This window comes from Mirounga leonina, unplaced genomic scaffold (assembly GCF_011800145.1).
Source record: "Mirounga leonina isolate KUSES-001 unplaced genomic scaffold, KU_Mleo_1.0 Mir_201, whole genome shotgun sequence".
NCBI lineage: Eukaryota > Metazoa > Chordata > Mammalia > Carnivora > Phocidae > Mirounga > Mirounga leonina.
This window is the reverse complement of record NW_023270504.1, coordinates 27,759,923-27,781,264: the sequence shown is the minus strand read 5'-3', so window position 1 is coordinate 27,781,264 and position 21,342 is coordinate 27,759,923. Positions and strand designations below refer to the sequence as shown.

The 21,342-nt window shown below is 50.5% G+C and overlaps 1 protein-coding gene across 1 annotated transcript in view; it reads right to left on the bottom strand.

Moving 5' to 3' along the window:
- CRACR2A (calcium release activated channel regulator 2A) overlaps window positions 1-21,342 on the bottom strand; it is a 99,251-nt gene that overhangs the window by 3,425 nt on the left and 74,484 nt on the right. Inside the window, exons 13-18 of the mRNA XM_035028441.1 lie at window positions 20,202-20,520; window positions 16,369-16,501; window positions 11,064-11,145; window positions 10,837-10,951; window positions 2,874-2,975; window positions 375-451 (exon numbers count right to left, since the gene is read on the bottom strand). Of these exons, the coding sequence (XP_034884332.1) occupies window positions 375-451; window positions 2,874-2,975; window positions 10,837-10,951; window positions 11,064-11,145; window positions 16,369-16,501; window positions 20,202-20,520 (828 nt within the window). The remainder of the gene's footprint in view (window positions 1-374; window positions 452-2,873; window positions 2,976-10,836; window positions 10,952-11,063; window positions 11,146-16,368; window positions 16,502-20,201; window positions 20,521-21,342) is intronic.

Below are 21,342 nucleotides of genomic sequence, written 5' to 3'. Positions count from 1 at the left end.
ACCCCCTCCCCTGGAGCCCATATTATAACTGTTGTTGTTTCCAGCTGGCTGCCAACTAATCCCTGCTAAGATAATAGCCAGTGTTCAGGGACCTGTGATATGACCTTTCCCAGAAGCATTTGCATTTAAAAAGAAGATCCCTGGGAAAAAGGCAGGTTTTAAGATGCAGAAGACTACAGTGGGGGTGAGAGGCAGGGAGGCTTTCTTTTTTGTCCTTATTGTATTTCAGAGGGCTGTCCCTGAATCCCACACAAAGGCCTAGGCCTCCAGCCCCTTTACCCAGAAGGCTCAGGCAGACAGAGGGAGTACGGTCTGCACAGAGGTGAATGCAGTGCTTCCCACTGGCCCCTGTCTGCTGTGATGTGCTTCTTTACCTGGCAAGATGGAGCAGGGACTCTTTGGTGTTATGACCGGAATAGGCACTGCATTCGTAGAAGATCAGATTGTTCTCCTAGAATCATAAAACAGAGGGGACTGAAAGAGTACTGGGGGAGCTCAACGGAGCCATGGGAGGTGGGAGAACACCCTGTCTGCATCTACCCACATCCCTCACTTCCCCTCGCACACCCCTTTCATTCCTCTCCCCCTCCCCACTCTGTAGGAGGAGGTTGATTTTCCTCTCCTCAGGCTCCTTGTCTACGGCAAGTTCTGTAACCGTCTCCCAGGTGAGCTATAACAATTGTAAAACACAAAACAGTATGCTGCCTTAGTGCTTTACACTTCCCCAAATTGCTCGCAGGTATGTACATGCTCATTTCCTTTTCGCACCAGCCTACAATGCAGGCAAAGATACAAAGGCCGGGATGGGCCATGTTCTTCCCACTGCAGAGGCAGGGAAACCAAGGGCCTGGTGCAAATGGTGGGTTTGTTCATTCAATGACTTATGGAGTTAATGGCGGGGATTTTCCCAGGACACTGGCATTCCTCGACCCTTGGGGCAGATGTCACAAAGGCACTCCAGTAGAAAATCTCCTTCACACCAGTTAATTAATTCCAGCTGCCTAGGCCACAGGACAACTGTCCATCACTTCAGTAGGCAGAGGCTGTGCTGCTCTTGGCCAAGGCTCATCATTATATCCATTTATCATTCCTGTTAATAGATTTCCTGCTTCCTCAGGACAGTGCTAATGGCACGGAGGGCTGGAGGCTGATGCCCTGTGGGGATGCAGGCAGCTCAGTAAGGACACTTCTGCTGTGGTTTGCAGATCAGCAGACTCTACAAACACTGGCTCCCAGTTCAGCTTTCCTGATTCACACCCCAGGGGCCCCGCTCCATCCTCTGTCCTCTTCACCCAGACCCCGTCTACACTGCTGCTGGAGCCTGACACTGGGTCAGTCTGTGGAAGAATAAAGGCTCCGTGGTGGGGGGAGGGAGAGTAAATAGGATCTAGAATTAGAAGACATGATTCACCTTCCAGCTGGCTTCCTGACTCCACCCCTGAGGACCCGTGTGATAAATCGAATCAATCACAACTTCTCTGAGCCTTGTTTTTGTTTGTTTGTTTGCTTTCGACGGGCCAAAAAGAGACAAAAGGAAAAAATGGAGGATAAAAATACAGGTCTGCAGTTCATTAATCAAAATCCTTGGATCCAGATGTACTTTGGAATCCAGAGACTTTGAGTTTCAGAGAAATAGCAGATGTATATACCGTATATTGTATTACCCTCCATGGGTCTGGGACAGCACCCTATAATCAAACATACTAATATTTCTTTGGTGAAACATTTGAAAAATTCATTCGAGCAAGGTAAACAAAGACCGTAAGTAGCTTCCCGTCAGTTCTGGTCAGATTTTTCTGCCAGATGAGATAGGAGAGACCTTTCTGTTGGCAGAGCTCTTTCAAATTTCAGTATTGTGGATAAGGGAGGGCAGAGAGACAGCTACCTCATCACCCTTCTTCCTCCTTTTCTCCTTGACCCTTACCATCTGTGCCCATTTGCCCAGCCTTGGGGGCCATGAGTCCCTGTTTACAGCAAGCACACTAAAAAGTATGGAATCCTGGGGCTGGAAAGCACCTCCATCTTCCCAGAAATACAGTTCCCTGAAAACCACTCGGTGGCAGGAGAAACAGCTGAGGAGAGAGCACTGTTTGCTTTCTGATTTCCATCAAGCCTCTTAGGTCCCCAGCTTGGGCAAGAGGGCCGATGCTTATTTTATTTTATTTATTTTTTATTTTTATTATTTCTTAAAGATTTTATTTATTTATTTGACAGAGAGAGGGAACACAAGCAGGGGGAGTGGGAGAGGGAGAAGCAGGCTTCCCGCGGAGCAGGGAGCCTGATGTGGGGCTCGATCCTAGGACCCTGGGATCATGACCTGAGCCGAAGGCAGACGTTTAAGGACTGAGCCACCCAGGTGCCCCCATGCTTATTTTAATGCTACGTTTTCGAGTGCATGCCCTGAGTTTATCTCAAGTTCATAGCCTGGGGCTCAATCTTAATAGAAGGGATAAGCTCTCTAACAGAGCTGTTCGAAGAAGAGCAAGCTGCCTTACAGATAGCGAGTGTTTCATCCCTGGAGGCGATCAAGTGGAAACACAGCAGAGATTCGAGTATCAGATAGGGGATTTAAATAAGTAACCTCTTACTATCTAAGAACTTATCATTCTGAGCCCCAAGCAAGAGAGTTTGGGAAAACTCCCCATACTCTGGTCATCCCCAGCCAACTCTATCTTGTGATGTGTGGCTTTCTATAGAAAGTTCCATGTGCACAGGAGTTGGGCCATTCCCATGACGCCAGGACACCCACCTTGCCCACTTGCTTGCTTCCCAGGGGGTTTCCAGAGAAAGCTCCCGCCAAGGCTCTTGGGCACAGGCCTGACTGCCTTCAGGGTCCCACCCTGTCCAGAGAGACGGAAACGTTTCCTCTTTACCTTGGCAAGCTGCTCTCCGAGGCCTCGTGGAACTTCCCGCTCTTTCTCGTTGTCAATTTTATTGCCCAGCAGAAGAACAGGGATGTAGTCTCCCACAGCTTCCTGCAGAACAGAAAATCCCCCAACTGAGAGAAGCATCCATAAGGAAAGCCCAGAAGGGCAGGCTTAAAATGCTGGTGGGAAAGATACAATCTGGCTTGCGAATCCCCTGCTGCCACAACAGGCCAGGCGAGAATATAGTCATCCCAAAAGCTGAGAGGGAGCGTCACCTTCTCCAAGGGCCTCAGTTTACAAGGCTTCTGCAAGGTGCCTCAGGCCTGCCTCTGGGTGCCTCCCAGATTCGGCTGTGCAGTGACCCCTCCCTCCTTCCCCACTCATCCCTGCTGGATGGGACATGCAGGCTCCCCCAGGTGTGCTGTGGGTAACAGGATGAGGGGACAGTAGACGCCAGTGAACTATGTGTCCTTTTCCACGGCTGATAGCGTCCCTGAAAGCACTCCTAAGTGACCAGACTTAGTCTAAATGAACCAGAATGAAGCAAAGGAATTAATGCAGTGAGCTTTGGAGCAGTTCTAGGGGCTGCTTTGATTAGAAGTGGCATCTCCAGGGGCCTCATATGGGGCACATAAGCTCCCTGAGGGTTGGGTCCAATTCTGATTCATGGTTTTGGGTCCCCAGCGCCCAGTCTATGATTGTTGTATACGGAATTGGAGGTCACCACGCGGGGCAGTACAGATCCCTGTCATCGGGTGCACTGAGGCCTGCGTGGGGAAGAGCTCGGTGGCCACAGAAGCTCCACTTCTCAGCCACAAGTAACAGGCGTATTCACGGGGTCAACTTTCTTTACTCCCCCGGTGACTGCGGCATATCAGCCAGGGGCCCACACCCCCGAGTCTCTGCACCCCGGGGTGTCCTCCCTTGCGAAATGTGTGTAGTTCACGTGCCTCTCAGGAGGGCAAACAAAGGGCCCACGGTGCACAGCTATTAAGTGAGTAAATATGATAATATTCACATGTAAGCAGGTTGTTATTTTTACTTAGTGAGATATTTAATTAGGGGCTTTTAATAATAATTTGGTAACCAATAGTTATTCATTGTAGCTAAAATGTTTTACTAAATAGAGAGGGTTGGGGGATGATAGAAACCAACAATTGCTTACAGTTTTGCCAAGAGTTTAGCCACTGGATCTAACCACTTCAAATAAATGTCCCAAGTCCTTCCAATAGGTTCACATGTTTTCAGTTTGAATGCAATTGTATTTGAGATTAAGCCTCCATGGCTCCTTAATCTACACATTCATTTTTATTGCAGTTCCGTAGTGAAAAAAATTCTCATTTACTCGATGAGAACGTTAAGGCTCAGAGAATCCAAAAGCACATTCAATAACAAAGTCACCGAGTTACGAGGACCCTTTAGTATATGGGTCCACAGTTCTCCAACATTTTTCTCTAAATTCTGATTTCCAGTGAACTCTCTGCTATTTAGTGTTTTATTAACTAGAACTCTCTCAAAGTGGTATTTCCATTTATCCATGGTCAGATGGTAATTTATGTTGGTAATGATGGCTCAAAAGCACTCCATGATTTGGAATGTGTCTTCTGATCCATCAAAAGTAGATCAAATTATGTGCACTGTACTTGAGGTGCTAAGTGGATCGCACTCTATTCCAAGTATTTGCAAATGAGAAATGTCTTACGGCATAGAGACCATGCTGTGGCTTCCTCTTACCAGAGTGCTGGGTAATGGGAATAGCCCCATTTTCTGACTGTGTTGTGCCACAGAAACTTGTGCGAAGACTTTTTCACAGAAAAGGAAAAAAAGAGGAGGAAGCAGGGAAATGGGCCAAAAGGCTTGCTGTGTACAGCACATGAAAGATATTTGTAGATTTATGTGTGAGGGATGACTAAGGCTTGTGGGATTTCTTGACATGGAAACTCTGACAATATGAGCATCAGACTTGAAATCCCCAGGCGGAATTTGAACCCGGATTCAGGTATGTTGGAATGGGTGATGGCTTCAGTCTCCTCGCCTGCAAAAGGGATGGTGGGTACCGAATGACCAAATAGGATCAGATAGGGAAGAGTCACAAGCCCAACATCTGAGCCCTGTGCACCACAAACAGCAGAGCTGCCTCTCTGAGGGAAAGTGGGGGGAGGGGGGAAGAAGCAGTCTTCTTTTTTAAAGCAATTCCTGGATATAAAAATAAAACATCTTAGAAGGAACAGAAAAAAGCCCTCCCCACTCCCCCCTGCCCGCCCCGGAGCTGTGGCTTCTGTTCTTCGCATTGTTCCTCTCTTATGCAAATACTGTGGACAACTCCCTTCCCCTCTATGGGCCCTGGCCCGCCTCTGATAAAGAATTAGGCGCATCTCCAAAGATATGGCAAAAATAAGTGAGCACACATACAAGGCCAGAGAGTGTGCCATCCATCATGGGAGTCAGTCATCAGCACCCTGGCCCAACACCAGGCTCTGACACAGGGCCATGGGGAGGACTGGGGCTGGGGTAGTTGTCTCATGGCCCTCTCTGACTTTAACCTCAAGTTTTCAGCTCTCTGCCCAAACCTTACACCTTTCAGGTACCCAGCCTGTATACTGCTTGGCACAAAGAGGCTCATCATGACCCACCAGATGAAGCAACGCTTCCTTTTAAAAGTCTAAAGCGCACCTCCTTTGGCAAACAAGTCTAAGGTCCACCCCCACCTCTGGTGACATTTCTATAGATGCTGGTAGAACTCTGTAGGCATGGCAGGTCAGAGGAAGGAATCGAAGCTGTTTAGCCGGGCACATGACCTCTGTGTGTGTGGGACCCACTCCTTTTCACAGACTGTATTCTGTGAGCTATGAGATGGACCTACGCAGCTGGTTCCTATCCACTGACACCCGGCCCAGAAGCCTCTCCATACCTCCAACCATTTTAGTTGCCTTTCTTTGAACTTGAGCTTGTTGGAAGACAGACGTGTTGAAATTCAAAAGATTACCCACCTCTGACTTTAAATAACATGAGCTGTCAACTTGGAGCAGAGGACTGGCATTCAGCTCAGAACGTGCAGCTGTTGGGTTTGGTTGGCTGTAGTTTGTGTGTGTGTGTGTGTGTATGTGTGTGTGTGTGTGTGTTAATATCCATTTGCTGGGAGGCAAGAAAAAGCACTTAGCCAGGATAGTGCTGCTATTTCTCTGGAGCCAGAACAAAAAATTTCTCAGCACATTAAGGCATGTAGTTATGCTAAGAAAAAAATAACTGCAAAATTATATCTTGGGGGTTTCCATATTTATCCACCCCCTGGACTATGAGTCAAAACAAGATTTATTTGTGTAGTTCGTTTTAAACTGCCAGCACTTCAAGCTCAACTTGGAACATGGGGGAAAAAATCAAACTGCTATTTTTTGCTCTGTGCTGTGCATTGCCTCCAGCAACAAAGATCACAGAATGAGAATTAGCTAGTGGTCCACAAAGGGAGAGGAAAGTGCGCTGGGCCCCTCTGAGCTAACGAAGTGTTCTGCTTTGAGGCGGAAATGGGAAGGACTGAAAAAGAAATGAACACCTATTTTTCAGAAGCAGATTTCGCCCATGGACCATGTGATGTTCTTGTCACATAATGCATAATGCAGCATAACACAGTGGCTAGAACTAGACTCTAGTTCTGGCTGGGCGTCTGGCAAGCTGTGGGGACTTTTGGACAAGTCACTTCCTCTCTCTGGATCGCAGGACTTTTCATCTATAAAATAAGAGGCTGCATTAAATTAATCTCCAAGTTTTTTCCCAGTTCGGGTCGCTGCTCCTGTTGGTTTCATGATCCCGTCATTTTCCACTTCCTTGACTTACAGACCTAACAATATGGGGCCTTCAGAGTGACAAAAAATTGAAGCAGGAAGTTCAACATGCCAGGACTGCAGACACTGGGGACCCACAAACTGGATTCGGGGAAAATACAAGCCCATTCAGGCTTGTACCAAAGCCGATTTTCCCTAACTGATACAGGGCCCAAAGTCTCCAGATGTCCAGATTGTCCCATGGTCTAAACACGGGACCCTGAGAGCCCAACCAGTTTCTTCTCTAGATTAGACTGGTTAAACCAGTTCTACCCAGCAGAGATGAGAAGGAGGTAGGGGAGGGCTGGGGAAACTGAGGTGGCAGGAATGGCTACCTGCTTTGATGTGCTATAAGGTACACAGGGAATGTAAAATGACAGGAGAATCAGCACAGTGTGTGCTTGGGCCTCTCCTGCAGAAGGCCTGTGGGCAAGGTAGAGCTGCCTAGGGGTGGGGGGAATGAGGGAGGGTGGGGCAGGGGGCCAGCCATGGGGGCCAGGCTCTCCCAACTCATAAAGCTGCGCAGGTGTGTGTTAGGTCTCTTGAGCCAAAGGATTTTGGTTCCGTCGGGACTGGAAGGATCCTCTAGGGTCCTCTCATCTGTGCACACTCCTGCTCCACCATGGACCCCTCCCCCCTCCAGAGGATCAAATGCCATACGCCGTAAGAATGCGGGGGCCAGGAGGAACCCGTCAGAGATTCTGGTCCAGTCTGTCATTGGGTGACTGGCCAGTTTCACGGCCAGGAAGTGCTGAGCTAGGATGATAAGAACTTCCTTTTCACGGGACTCCATAGCGCCCCCCAGCCCCACCAAGCATCTACTCCCCCCCATACACAACCTCTTCCAAGAGTGAGTCTTTGCCACGTATAATCTGGGGCAATTTAAGCCCTTTCTTCTTGCACTGCTTTTCAGGTTGCGGGAGGAAGGGGCGATGCCAACAGCTGGCCAGCATTCACTTAATAATAAGGCTTCAGAACGTGAAGCCTGTTATTAAAGCTCCCCTCCACCCTCCCTTCTCCGAGTGAGGCAGTTGGCAAAGTGCTTGGAGCTCCATGGAAAAATAAGGTGCTCCACAATACAAAGTACTTATTATTTTCAGTTCCCTCTGATCAAATTAGGTGTCAGGTTTTAATCTGTCACCTGACACCTCTGATTGCTGGTTGCCAAGGCAGAATGACTTTAGCTTTTCAAGAATCTTGAGAATAACTGCATTCACGAACCCACTGTTCCACACCTTCGACACACTCCGCCATCTGACACTTGTTCACAGGTTCACACACCGCTGCCCGCCCCCCACCCCCCGCACTTGTCTGCAATCCCCTGGGGCCACTGGACTGGGTCCCCACACCGACTCCCCCAGAGTGCCTCGCCCGCGCCAGACAGGTGGGTCTGGCGGATTCTTGTGGAAGGAACACAGACATCTTTGAAAGTGATTCAGGGCCTTGCTTCTCAAAGTGTGGTCCCCGGCCTGGCCGCATTGGCCTCGCTGGAGAACTTGTTAGAAAATGCAGAACCTCGGGGCCTACCCAAGATTCTGAACCTGCTGAGTCAAATTCCGTATTTTAGCAAAGTTCCCCAGGAGATTCCTATGCATATTGAACTTTGAGAAGCACTTTTGAGGCTTGGAATCATGGCAACTGAGAATCAAAATCACTTGGGGAACTGTTGCTTTTTTCTTTTTCTTAATGGTATTTCCAGGCTCTGAATCATTCTATCTGGGGGAGAAGGCCTGGCATCTGTTTTGTTTGAAAGCACCACAGGTGAATCCTGATTATCCAGGTTTGGCAGCCCCATTTAGAGTTTACCTGTACCTTCTGCTGCTACTCTCAAGAAGGAACATTCAAACTCCAAATTATAGAGGAAAACCCCACCCTCACCTGGAGAATTCTGAGTTAAGTGCATTTCCGTGTGGCTTCCCTGGGCCATCGATGCACTAGGGTTTCCCTGGGGACTCTTGCTGGGTACGTGCTGACAATGCTTTTCAGCCCATCTGGGCACACACCAGACATCCGGGGCTTGGCACGGTTTTCCGGAGAATGACCGAACTCGTGTTTCCAGCTGCAACGGTGACCCTCGGCTGTCTTTGCCTCACCGCCGCCGCTGCCAAATTCAACCTGATATTCCGCCTCTCCAGCCAGATCCCAGGCTCTGGGTGCAAAACCGGGGCCTCAGAAGCGACAGCCCCTACTGAAGGCAGAGAGCACAGTTCTGCAAGTTTGCCTCCTCTATCCATCCCTACTCATCCCAGACTACTCGAACTGCCTCTGCCTGCTCCTGTCTGTCTCAAGATGTCGATATCAGGGGACAACGACATGGGCTAGCTGGGAAGAGACTGGGTGGTGCAGACATCATAGCCTCCATTTCTTCCTTTGAGAATGAGATGGCTGTTTTAGATCGGTGATTTTTCACAGGGAAGCCCTCCTGTCTAGCAAAATTGTGCCTGGACTTCCAATAGAGAAAATTGAATGAAGCAGAGGTGGCGCTGAATGATCTGGGGGATGAGCCCTCCCCAGTGCCTGGGGGAAGTCCTCATGTCCCCAGGGTTCCCAGAAAGAAAGTTTGAGAACCATCAGATTAGATAATCCCTCATGTCTCTCCTGGTGCTTAATTTCTGTGAGGAAGATAAATCTGCCACACTATCAAAAAAAAAAAAATCATGTCATAAATTCCAAAGTTTAAACAGGAATTGCTTCCAGATTACCCATCCCATTTGCCTCCATTATTAGCTCGGCATAGAGCCATTCACCACATGTCAAAACTTAACATTTTCTCTACTGTAAATTTCTCAAGCCCAATCATTTCGAGAAATAATTTGTATGAAGCAAATTTCAGAGAAACCTTTGAATCTGGTTTCCACTCTTGTTCCTTCTTTTTTCCTGGAAATGAGAGGGATGTGGATTCACAGCAGAGAAAGGAGTGGCCCAGCCAATCTAAACTCTAAGAGAAACAGATTTTGGTGGGAGGAATCACAGATCTTAGGGCCAAAAGGATGAAGAAATGAACAACTCCAGGATTCTGCCTGCCCAACGATATGGTATCCATTCTCTCCTCCCACATCTGTTGAGCGCTAGTTCTGTGGGGCCCATGCCAAGCGCCTGTTACACAGTGTCAGTTCTCAGGAGACCCAGAGGCAGGGAGCTGGGTTGGCAGCTGTGTCCTTCACAGCAGTGTCACAGTGTGGTGAGTAGGTGAGGGCTATGCCAGGTCTTAGGGGCTTGAGCAGCAGGTTGAAAGTAAACTCCACGAGGACAGGAACCTTGTCTCTTATCTGCTGCTATGATTTCCAGAACCTAGAACAGTGCCTGGCAGTGCTTTAGACAAATACACGAACAACACATGGATCCTGCAGGTGGAAGGAGGTGGGGCATCCTAGCTGATGGTTTTGTTAAAAGACTCCGCTGAATAAAGCAATAGCGTTTTTTAAAGCACCAAAAAAAAGAAAAAAAAAAAAGACTCCGCTGAGGCCCTGTCAAATAAATCCGTGCCTTGTCCGCCCTGACCTTGGCCTTGAGAAGGCTGCATCTGATGCAGATGGTCAGAAAGTACAAAACACTTACACAACAACTTATTACAAGTATAAATCAAGAGAGTTGAGTCTTACAGTTAATCCAGAATTCAAAGAAGAGGGCTGTTGCCTGTGGGTCCTGCCCAGGGTGACTTTGGGGTGAGCGGGGGCGCTCACATTGTAGATCAACCTCCCCTCTTGAGAAGGGTTGTGACAGAGGCCCCAAGACACTGTGTGGAGCCACTCCTGGGCTGGGCATAGCTGGGCCCACGGGAGCCAGAACAACACAGAGGGGCAAAAAGGAGGAAGAACATGGGTGGGGCTCAGTTTAAACACCAGTTTCTCTCCATTCTGAGCCCTCCCCCAATCCAGCCCATTCACTTGAGGCACTTATGGCGATTGTAATGACACAGTTATGGGTGTGATCTGTTTTTCAAGTCCCCACCTTCATGAGGGCAGGGACTGTGTCAGTCTCGTTCATCCCCAGTACCGAGGGCTGGGCTTGGGTGAATGGCCATATGGACGCCTGGAGAAGGCGGGCTCTGAATCAGGTTTTGGAAGAGCAGAGGGCCAGGCAGGAGACGGGCAGGGACAAGGGGGAGGCAGGAGTCAGCGTCAGCGCTCCTAGGAAGGTCACCAGCTCACCTCCACGCTGCTCAGCCACTGCCGGACCGACAGGAACGACTGTCTGGCGGTGACATCGTACATGACGATGACACCATCGGCCTTCCTGAAGAACTGCTGAGTGATGCAGCGATACCTGCCACCGAGGACCACACGTCAGGGGCTGCATGGCTCCCCCCGCAGCCCGCACCTACAGCCCTCTCGGTGGCCGGTGGAGGAGGCAGGGTTTGGCCAGGGGTGCTCCTCACCTCTCCTGCCCCGCCGTGTCCCACAGCTGCAGCGCCACGGACGAGTCGTCCACGCTCACCATCTTCACCCGATAGTCGATGCCTGCAAGGTGGAATGAGCCTATCACTTCCGGATCAGAAAACGACCCCCAACATGTCCTGAAGTATGTGAGGCCAGGGGCAACAAGCTTCCCTGTGCAGGTTCCCCCCAGCCCCAGGGAGCCTGAGTTCTGGTCCTGTGTCTGCCACTTAGCCGCTGTGGGCTGTGGATCAAATCACTTAAACTCTCTGAACCGTAGGTTCCTCACTGTAATGTAATCCACACCCTCTTTAGGGATTCTATAATAAGGGTCAAATGAGATCACATATGTAGAAATGATATACCAAGGCAACGATAATTGTTATTTTTCACCAATTTACTCCCTCATTGCAAAAATGGAGGAGGAGACAGTCCTCCTATTTCTTTCTCCCCCTACTCCCTAAAATCCTTTTCAAAGTTCCCCTAACAAAATTCAAATATCCCCAGGGGGTGGGGTGGGGGATTGATCATACTTTCAGACTTCCATCTGCCAATGCAAAGGATGTGGGGAAGTGAGGGAGGGGTGGCAGGTAGAGGGAAGGTCAGAAGAGAAGAGAAGGGGTAAGGGAGGGAGTCAAAAGCAGCATTCACCCTTGAGATGGGCTTAGAGCTCCTAATCCTAGCCCCTGGGCCAGTCAAAATCATCTCTCTGCGGCCTCGACCCTACCCAGAGTCTTGGTCCAGAGGGACAAGAACTGTACCCCACCGTGGCCCTCGGAGAAAAGGACCTCAATGCAGTTTCTCTGAGAACATATTCCTCTTTCCTACATCATGTAAGAATGTTCACAAATGTTTAACACCTTTCAAAAAGTCTTTCCCCCTCATGGTGTCTGATCTGGGAACTAGAGGGCATCCCCTGCCACCTTCAAAAAGGCCCAGGGCGAAGGAGCTGGGACATCCTATGTGACTGCCATGGGAGGCTCAATAAGGGACAGCAACAGAAGCTTGGCCAGAGAGAGACAAGAGACGACAGAGAGGCAGTAAATCGGAAAGGTCATCCCAGCCACGGTCTCCAGGCAAGGCCCTAGTGCACTAGGGGCCCAGGAGTGGCAGGAAGGCGGGAGAGTCCTCCACTCCTAGAATGTCAGACCAGCAGGGGCTCTAGAAGCCCTCTGCTTCACAGGTGAGGCCAAGAGGGGAGTGCATTGGTGCATCTGGAAGAGCAAAAGAGCGATTTGTCCAGTTGGTAGAATGCTTGATATCTCTAGGTTTCCTGTGCCATCTCTCTACCGTCACAGTGCTCCTGTGACATCCACGTGAGGGTTGTTATCTGCACACCTGCATGGGCACGCATGTGCATGCACATCCATACACACACGTGCACATGCACACACGCACACACACGCATGCCCAGTGACGGGGTGTCTTGCCCACGCTGGGCAGCAAGTTGCAAGCCCAGCCCTGAGGCTCATTCTTTCTGCAGCAGTGCCCTGTACACAGGGACACCTGGCAGCCTCATTTCGCCCAGGGAGCTCAGGGCTCAGTGCTCCCAGCAAAACGGACTATGACTGGCTGGGCTGAATCTGGGAGTGACTTTTCTTCTTAGCAAAAAGTGCAAGGGCTTCCCCAGTCTCTGCTCTGGGGGACTGAAGTTGCTGCCTGCTTTGTGATAACAACTCAGCAGAAAGCCGACCATGGTCGACACACCTTCAGGGCCTGATCTGAAAGCAGGCTGAGGGTCCAAAGCCCCTGAGGACAGAGCCCTCTCCTGAGTGGAAAGGCAAGCAGGTGGAGGGGCAGGTGCTGCTGCTTGGGGCGGCTGGGTCTTGGCTACGGTCATGGTTCTGCTCTCATTGGCTAAGTACTTGCTGGAGGACAGGGAGCTTGTCTTGCAGGGGGCAGGAGTACTGGCAAAATGGGTTCTGTGCCGTGGTGAGCTTGCTGAGAGTCTCAGCTGGGTACACGATGTACTCATCTCTGCAAACCTCAGACAGGCCCAGGAAACTGAGAAGCCCATGGGGAGAGCCTGGGGGCGGTGGCAGGAGACACAAGGAGTCCGAATCCAACATAGCAGGCAACACACAATGACGTGGGACCAGAGAGCCTGGAATAAACTGGTTTCTAAGACCACAGACAGTTCTAACATTTCAGGAGCTGGGCAACCCATGCTATGTCCAGTCTCAGTTCTGCCTCTGACCAGCTATGCGATCTTGATGATATTACGTCATTTTGGGGTGTCTTCACTCCTCACCTACAAATGAGGGGTGATGGACGGTGTAGAGGGATAGGTCAGATGTTCATAATCTTGAAGTTCAGCTGTAGCATTCAATAAACACATGGCAGTGACCTCCAATTTGCAACCTAACTGATTCCTGAATGACAGCTGAACGTCAGGGGTCCCCGGCACTGAGAATTGTGTCGTGTCTTGTTAGGGGATGGTGTGGGATACAGCTGGGCTGATGGACTCCAGGAAAGGCGATGTTCACTTCTGGACAAGACAGGCTCAAGATATCATTTAGAGTAGGGGGGATTTGGGAGGGGGAGGGCCTGAAAGTTGTAGTAGAGAAAAGCTCTAGGGATTTCTCTGTAGAGTTGCGGAGTGGGATAGAAAGCAGACTGGAGGCCAAAAGGGGCGGAGTGCATTCTGTTGGGAAAAAACTTCTGGAAGAAACACCTTGGGCGGTGGCCTGTGACTTATGGCAGGGGGATGTGAACCAATGTGGGGCAGTGGAAGGAGCATAGGCCTCGGAGTCCCGGTTTCCAGGGAGCTTTAGCTTCTATTAATCAGTCTTGTCATGTACAAAATGAGCTCCGACGTTCTACAGAAACCATCACTTGACATCTCCAGGACACCCACGGGGCTCAAGCCCTTGCCTTTGAAGGAGTCAGCTGGTCCTAAGGAGGCGTGGGCAGGGCCCCCAAGTCACGCTGTTGTATTGTAGCATTTACATTGTGCACAAGCCAAGAGTCCAGGATGGATCACATCCATATGAGGGAGTGGGAGACCTGAAGTCCCCTTTGGTGGTGGTGGTACGATTTAGGGAACCGCCGAGTCTCTGTTAGGGCTGTGGTGCTGCCAGTGGTGTTGCTGCCCTTAGCAGGTGCCGGGTGGCCCGAGCCCCAGGCTAGGGGGGCTGAGGGTCCAAAGCCCCTGAGGGGCTCTAGGGCCACAGCAGGATTCGGTGGCTTTTCTGTCTCTTTAAAGGGAGCATCTTTCTGGCGGCTGGTGTGACATCTGTTACTGACATGTGTACCAGAACAACGCACGTTGTGTGGCAGGGAGACTAATTTCAGCTGCTGTTCCAGCATGTTCTGCGCAGTATGATGAAGGGCATTCCTGATTTGGAAGCTTTGATATTTTTCCCTTCCTAAATTGTAGGTGTTTCCATAATTGGTCTCCTGGGAAGTGCAAATCAGCCTGATTTTTCCTTTTTCAGAGGCTTCCAGCTCAGGGGCACAAAAATTGGAAATGTAAACGGCCCCTGATTCCCTGATTTCATTGACAGGGATTTCATTGACACACTGTGCACCTTGCTGAGAGGGGTGCCTCTGAGGGCCGAGGGCCTGGCATGCACCCCCGTCTCCCACGAACCTGTGCTGAAGCCCTGACTTGTGGGGGGGCCTACCCCACGGAACGTCCCTGGGAAGGTGAGTCCTCCTCCTGCAGCCGTTGCTTCCTGCAGGACACTGGGCTCACACAAGGCCAGCGAGGCCAGGCTTCTCCAGGCTTGGGTCACAAGCTCTGCCCTTCTTCCTGTCAGGGACCTGATTCTTCATCTGGGGATGCTCTCAGTCTTTGGGTGGAATGAGACAGAAGGGAGGGGACAGGAGAATGTTCCAGATGATAACAGCATAGGAAAAGACCCAACAGTAAGAATGGGATGCCTGAAGCATGTGGGAAGAGACCCATCTGCAGGAGCAAATTTGGAAGGAAGGGGAAGAATACGGAACCTCCCCAGGCAGGGTTCTGGAGCAGGGAAAGTTTGTCTTATAGAGCCAGCTTGTCAGATAGCTGAAGGTCAAAAATGATCTGGACAGAGAACCAGGCTTGGAAGCCATCTTGGGTGACCTGGTTCAAATCCTCCAGGAGGAGAAACTTGAAGCCCCAGGGGGAACATGTCCTCCTAAGGTCACACAGCTGATCAGTGGCAGAGCTGAGATGAAGATCTAGGACTCCTGATGTCCCTCTGAACCTCAGCAGCCTCCCCTGCCTGTACCAATCCGTGCCCACCTCGTAGGGTGGGCAAGTGTCCTCACCCCTTGCTGGGTGCTGAGCACACACAACTCAGTATGTGGAATGGTATAGAAGGGGCATGTGAGGGGCCAATATCAGCACTAAACCAGCTGAGGGAATGTGGATAAGCCTCCTAACCTCTCTGGGCCTCGGTTTCTACTGGGCTGGTAAGAGTACTTTCCCCCAGGGTTGTGCAAAGATAGATTGAAATGATGAATACAAAAGCCCATGGTAAATATGCAGATCACATCAATATATTTTCAAATACAGCTGCCTTATCACTACGGCTGAAGGGTACATAGCAGTCTCTCAGGGGATTTATTTTGTGCTTGAGTGATTCAAGCAAAAGATAGAAGCTAAAAGGTCAATATGCCCTTGGGTCTTGCCACATCTTCCAATGCAATGAGCAACTTTGGGTGAAGGGAACAAAGGCCTCTCTCTGAATAAAATATTACTCAAGTGTGGGAACACATTAAGCCATGATCATCCATTAATAGCTGAGCCTAATGAGCTTCCACGATGAAATCCAGCTGTCCCCCAGCAGGCCTGGGATGCAGAACGGGTAAGATGTGATGGTAAAAGGAGTCACCCAGAGCGCTGTCCTCCACCGCACCCTCTACACACACACACACACACACACACGCACACGCATGCACGCGCACACACACGGGGAGGGGCAGGGCAGGAAGCTGCTGGCCCGTGGGGGAGGCAGGGGTTGCAGTGTTGGGGTGCACACCTCAGGAGGAGCCTGAGGACTCAGGGCCCTGCTGAAAATGGAGAAAAAACAATAAAAAAGAGACGGGCTCAGAGGGAAACATGGGGCCCAAAGCCCACCTTTGTCAGCTGCAGCTCCCCTCGGGCTGGACAAAGGAAGCGTTCAGTGGAACGAGCTTCGTGGCTGGCACTGTGCAGGAGGGGGACTTGACCTTGCTCCTTTGGCCTCACTGGGGAATAAACCGGCAGGGCCCCCTACCAGCCAGGCCCCACGGCCACTCCCACCGGGCCCCCAGTCCCTTCCTGGGCCCACTTCTCACTCCCTACCCTCCCCAGAGGGGGGGCCCCCGAGAACTCACCCACAGTGGCTGCCAAGCCGGGGGCAAACCGCTCCTCACAGAACCTCCTCAGGAAGGAAGTCTTCCCCACAGCGGAGTTGCCCACTAGCACGATTTTGAAGAGCCGGTCTGGGCTGGAGGGAGGGGCTTCCTCCTGTGGACGACAGACAGACTGGCATGGCCACTGGTCCCTCCTCCTGCTACAACCTGTCCCTCGACCAGTCCCTACAGGGTCCAGGCGAGGGTGGGGACCTGGCCTCCAGACCAGCACGACGGGGGGCACTCCAGTCCGGGATGCAAGTAGCTTTGGGCTCTGGGCATAAGGGCTCCTTCTAGCATCAGCAGGAGGGAAGAGAGACACTCATTCAACCATTTGTTGTCTGCCTACTGTGCTGTGACCGTGGGCAGAAGACACAGGGACGAGGAGGCAGGCCCAGCTGGCCGAGGACGGAAGAGGCAGCCGTATAAACAAATAATTACAACACATGCTTCCAGGTGCTCCAGGAGCATGGACGGGGAGTCCAGGGTCCACAGGGGAGGACACCGTGAGCCGGGGCTTAAAGAGGAGGCAGAGATTCTCTGTCCGGGGGAAGGACGGGTGGGATGTTTGCAGGGGCAAGGAGAGATGGAAGAAGGCATAGGTATATCACAGGGGCAGAGAAGGCCCAGGGTGGGCGAGGGGGCCTTTATGTCTGCCCTAGCACTGAAAGCCTGGACTGAATGGAGGACGCTCTTACTTGCCTCCCTGCACAGTGCTCATCCTTCCGTCTCATCAGCCTCCGGTTAGGACCCCATCTGCCTGGGAAACGGGCTCCACTCAGTAGGTTGGGAAATCGGCCCAGCCAGACCACTGGGCGGAGCTTTCCAGAGTCAACCACCCGTGCGCTCCTTCTTCTTGGCCCAGCCCGCACGGACTGGGAGCAGATCTGCCCCTGAGTTAGTCTGGGACCCTAAAGCCCAGTGGGGGATGAACATGCTCAAGGACAGCCAGGGCAGCCGAGTAAGGAGCTGCCTTCGGGCACAGAGTCCTCTCGACTGCACGATCATTCCTTCCCATGAGCTGCTTGTTTGCTCGGCCAAATCCTGCCTCCAGGCCCAGCCCAGCCCTGCCTGGCCAAACAAGGAAGCTCTTTTGAATCTATTTAGGAGCGGATTTGGGGGAATTAGCTCCTCTCACTGAGCAAATACTATAATGGAGTGGCAGCAGATATTAGCAGTACTTGAGTCTCAGAGAAAAGCCATCAACAGCCTTTTGGGGAGAAATCAATTCCATGCAGTACTTAGGAGGGAATTCAAGGTCAATTACAGGAGTTTAGACTAAACTTAAAAAACCCGTACTCATAAACTATGCCCTCTGCCCCACTTTCTTTATTTTTATAATGCATAAGGGCATTGACTGCTGGTCCCTGCTCAGCCTCTGCCTCCAGCTGTCATTTGTTTGCGACTAAAGCTCAGTGCGGCAATCCGGCAATCCGTGTATCCCTAGGCATGTCTCCAGGTGGGCAATAAGAAACCCAGAGCAGGAGAAGACGGTTCTGGCTGCTGAGGCAGTCCTGGCCCTGTTCTAGGAAGAGCAGGGGTTTTTTTGCAGGCCAAAGATCAACACATTGATGGTCCAGCTCTGGGCAGGCCCCACCTCACAGGTGCAGCGAACCCCGACTCATGTTCACTCATATAACCTGTGTTCCCTCTGGGGGACAATCCACAGTGTGTCAGCCAGATTGCAGGGAGGGGCTGGAGTAAGATCTGTTCTCATTCTCTGTCCTGCCACTTTTTTTTTTAATTAAGCTTTAAAAAAATAAAAGTAATACATGCTAATTTTTAAAATTAGTAAAAACAGAAAAGTAGAGAAGAAAATAATAATTATTCATAATCTACCTTGCCAACCAGAAGTGGTCACTATTCATATTTTGATGCATGTCTTCTAGGCTTTTTTCTATGTAGATGAATGAATACATGTTTTATTTAAAGAGATCTGGAATATTATATACAATTTTATTCTTTCTCATATATTATTAAATTATAAGTATTTCTCCAAGTCACTAAAGTTTCTTGAAAATGTGATTTTTTTTTTAGATTTTATTTCTTTATCAGAGAGAGCGTGCCTGCACACACGCGAGCACGATCGGGGGGAGGGGCAGAGGGAGAGGAACAAGCCGACCACCTGCTGAGCATGGAGCTGGACATGGGGCTCAATCCCAGGACCATGGGATCATGACCTGAGCTGAAAGCAGAAGCTCAACTGACGGAGCCACCCAGGCGCCCCTTGAAAATGTGATTTTTAATAGTGCTATAATATTCTATTGAATGTTTTCAAGTGTTTGCTAATATACATAACCATTTCTGAGTTAAATCTTTGTCTGAACTTGGTTATTAGGAAGGATTGCTAGGAGTAGAAGTGCTGGTTCAAAGGATGTGGAATTTCTAAATTCTTGATTCTTGTTATCAGACTACTTTCCAGAAAGGCCGGATGGATTGATGCCTCAGCAGCCTTGCGTAGGAGGGCCTGCCTCTCAGCACTCTTCCAAAGGGCAGACCCTCTGGTAAAGCTTCCCCATGATTCTCCGAGAGCCCACTTCCTGTCTGCAGCAGCTTCTGTCCCAGGCTACTCGGTAGCACACGTGGTGGAGTTAGCACCCACGTGAGAGCACACGGCGAGCAGGCCGGGCTCAAGTCCCTGGGGGGCCAGACCAGGTCTAGCCCCTCCGGGCCTCTACTTCCCCATCTGCCACAGGGGAGAAGACACTGCTGACGCACCCCATCAGCTCACATGGGCCAGCACACCTGGATGCTTCATTCCTCCCTTTACCCCATCTCCTACTGACCTCTTGATACTTTTACATTTGGGAGCAGAGCATGGGTATTTAAAACCCCAGTGTGCCCCCTGCCCGCAGGTGCAGGTCTGTGCTGAAGGGGGTGTGGAAGGGCATGGAGGAGGGAGGGGTCGCTATCCACCACTGGTGCCATCCAGCTCTCACTCGCCTGCTGGCCCAGGGCCCTTCGGAGAAGGGACATGAGGCATCTTAACCCAGGCCCAGGAATGACAACCGATGCCAAGGAGTCCCTGCAGTGGTCGGAAAGTTTTCCTGGTACACATGCTAATACGGCCATTTGGAAATGCTCAAGTGTCAAGGAAGGGCTCAGTCCTACAGGGCCGCCCCAGTGTATAGGGAGGAGTCTCTTTCACACTATCATGGGCATTTCTGTAGCCTTTCACAAGGTCCAGTGGGAGGTGAAGTGCTGGAGGAGTCTATTTCCGGCGTGGGTCACAAACAAGGTGAGGAACATCATCACCACGGACCAGAGGAAGATGGTTACTATGGCCTCCTTTTCCTGCAGCATTGAGCAGGAAGCCCTGCTTGGGAGTGCAGGAGGGGTGAGGGAGAGGAGAAGCACCCTGAAGGGAGGACTAGGCAGGGCATTTGGGAATGAAAGGATGATTAGCCGACTGGGATGATTACACAAACTTTACAAAGCAATGATTGGCCTTGCTGAGAACAGTTACAAAATATAAGAGAAGACGTGCAATTTTAAAAGTATGTGATAGCTTATGCTAAAAGCCAAACAAGATGTCTGTCTAAAGTAGCCACTTTTTAAATGCTTTTGAATCTGAATCAGAAAAGAGAACATAGGGACAAACCACAGAAGTTATAAAGAGAATTTTCCAGGACCCCCGAGCCTCCCTAGTGACACTCAGTTCAAAAGGGCAAGCTGGTATCTGAAGGACACAAATAGGGTGATTCGTGAGACCAGCCACATCTGACTTCCTGAGCTGCCTTTGGGGCTCTTGGGTTCAAATGCAAGGGACAGGTATAAAAGTGACATCTACAAACCAACATAGGATGTGTCCTTACCTTAGACAAGTCTTCTTTTCCAACAGGCTGTCCTCGGGGAGATGCAGGCATGGGTTCCAAGGGTCTGGCCTGCTGGCTTTGTCCTTCCACCCTCTGCTGGGCAACCTCCTCCTCTTCTGGGCATTTGCTCAATGGCTGCTCAAAGCTGCCATCCAGGAGCTGGGGCAGGGGGTCTTCTTCAATGGAGATGATTCTGCGGAGTACCCGGGGGAGTGGACCTTCAGCCCCTGGCTCCTCTTCTGGAAGGGGATATCCACTCAGGCCTAGGGAGCTTCTCCTCCGTGGGAGGACAAACACATCTTCTTCCTCCTCTGACTGGCTATTTCGGGGTAGGGAAGAAAAAGAGATGGGGAGAATATCATACAATATATTAATATGGAAACTGGAGAGATGCCTGATAGCTCTGTGACAAACAACTAACTGAAGAGCATCACAGCTTGGGGGCAGAGAGCTCCAAGAAAGGAAAAACAAAAAACAAAAAACAGACCCTGCATTCTCTAGCTCAGTCACCCAACACACTTCTGTAAGTGCTTAATTAATATGAAGGTGATAAGGTGGTGGTGATGATAATGATGAAGGTGGTGGTGATGATGATGGAGGTGGTGCTGATGATGATGAAGGTGGTGGTGATGATGATGGAGGTGGTGATGTTGATGATGGAGGTGGTGATGTTGATAATGGAGATGGTGATGATGATGGAGCTGGTGATGATGACGGAGGTGGTGATGTTAATAATGGAGATGGTGGTGATGATGATGGAGGTGGTGTGATGACGATGATGGAGGTGGTGTGATGATGATGGAGGTGGTGGTGATGATGATGGTGGAGGTGGTGTGATGATGATGGAGATGGTGTGATGATGATGATGCAGGTGGTATGATGATGATGGAGGTGGTGTGATGATGATGGAGGTGGTGTGATGATGATGGAGGTGGTGTGATGACGATGATGGAGGTGGTGTGATGACGATGATGGAGGTGGTGGTGATGACGATGATGGAGGTGGTGTGATGATGATGATGGAGGTGGTGTGATGATGATGATGGAGGTGGTGGTGATGATGATGGAGGTGGTGTGATAATGATGAAGGTGGTGTGATGATGATGGAGATGGTGTGATGATAATGATGGAGGTGGTATGAT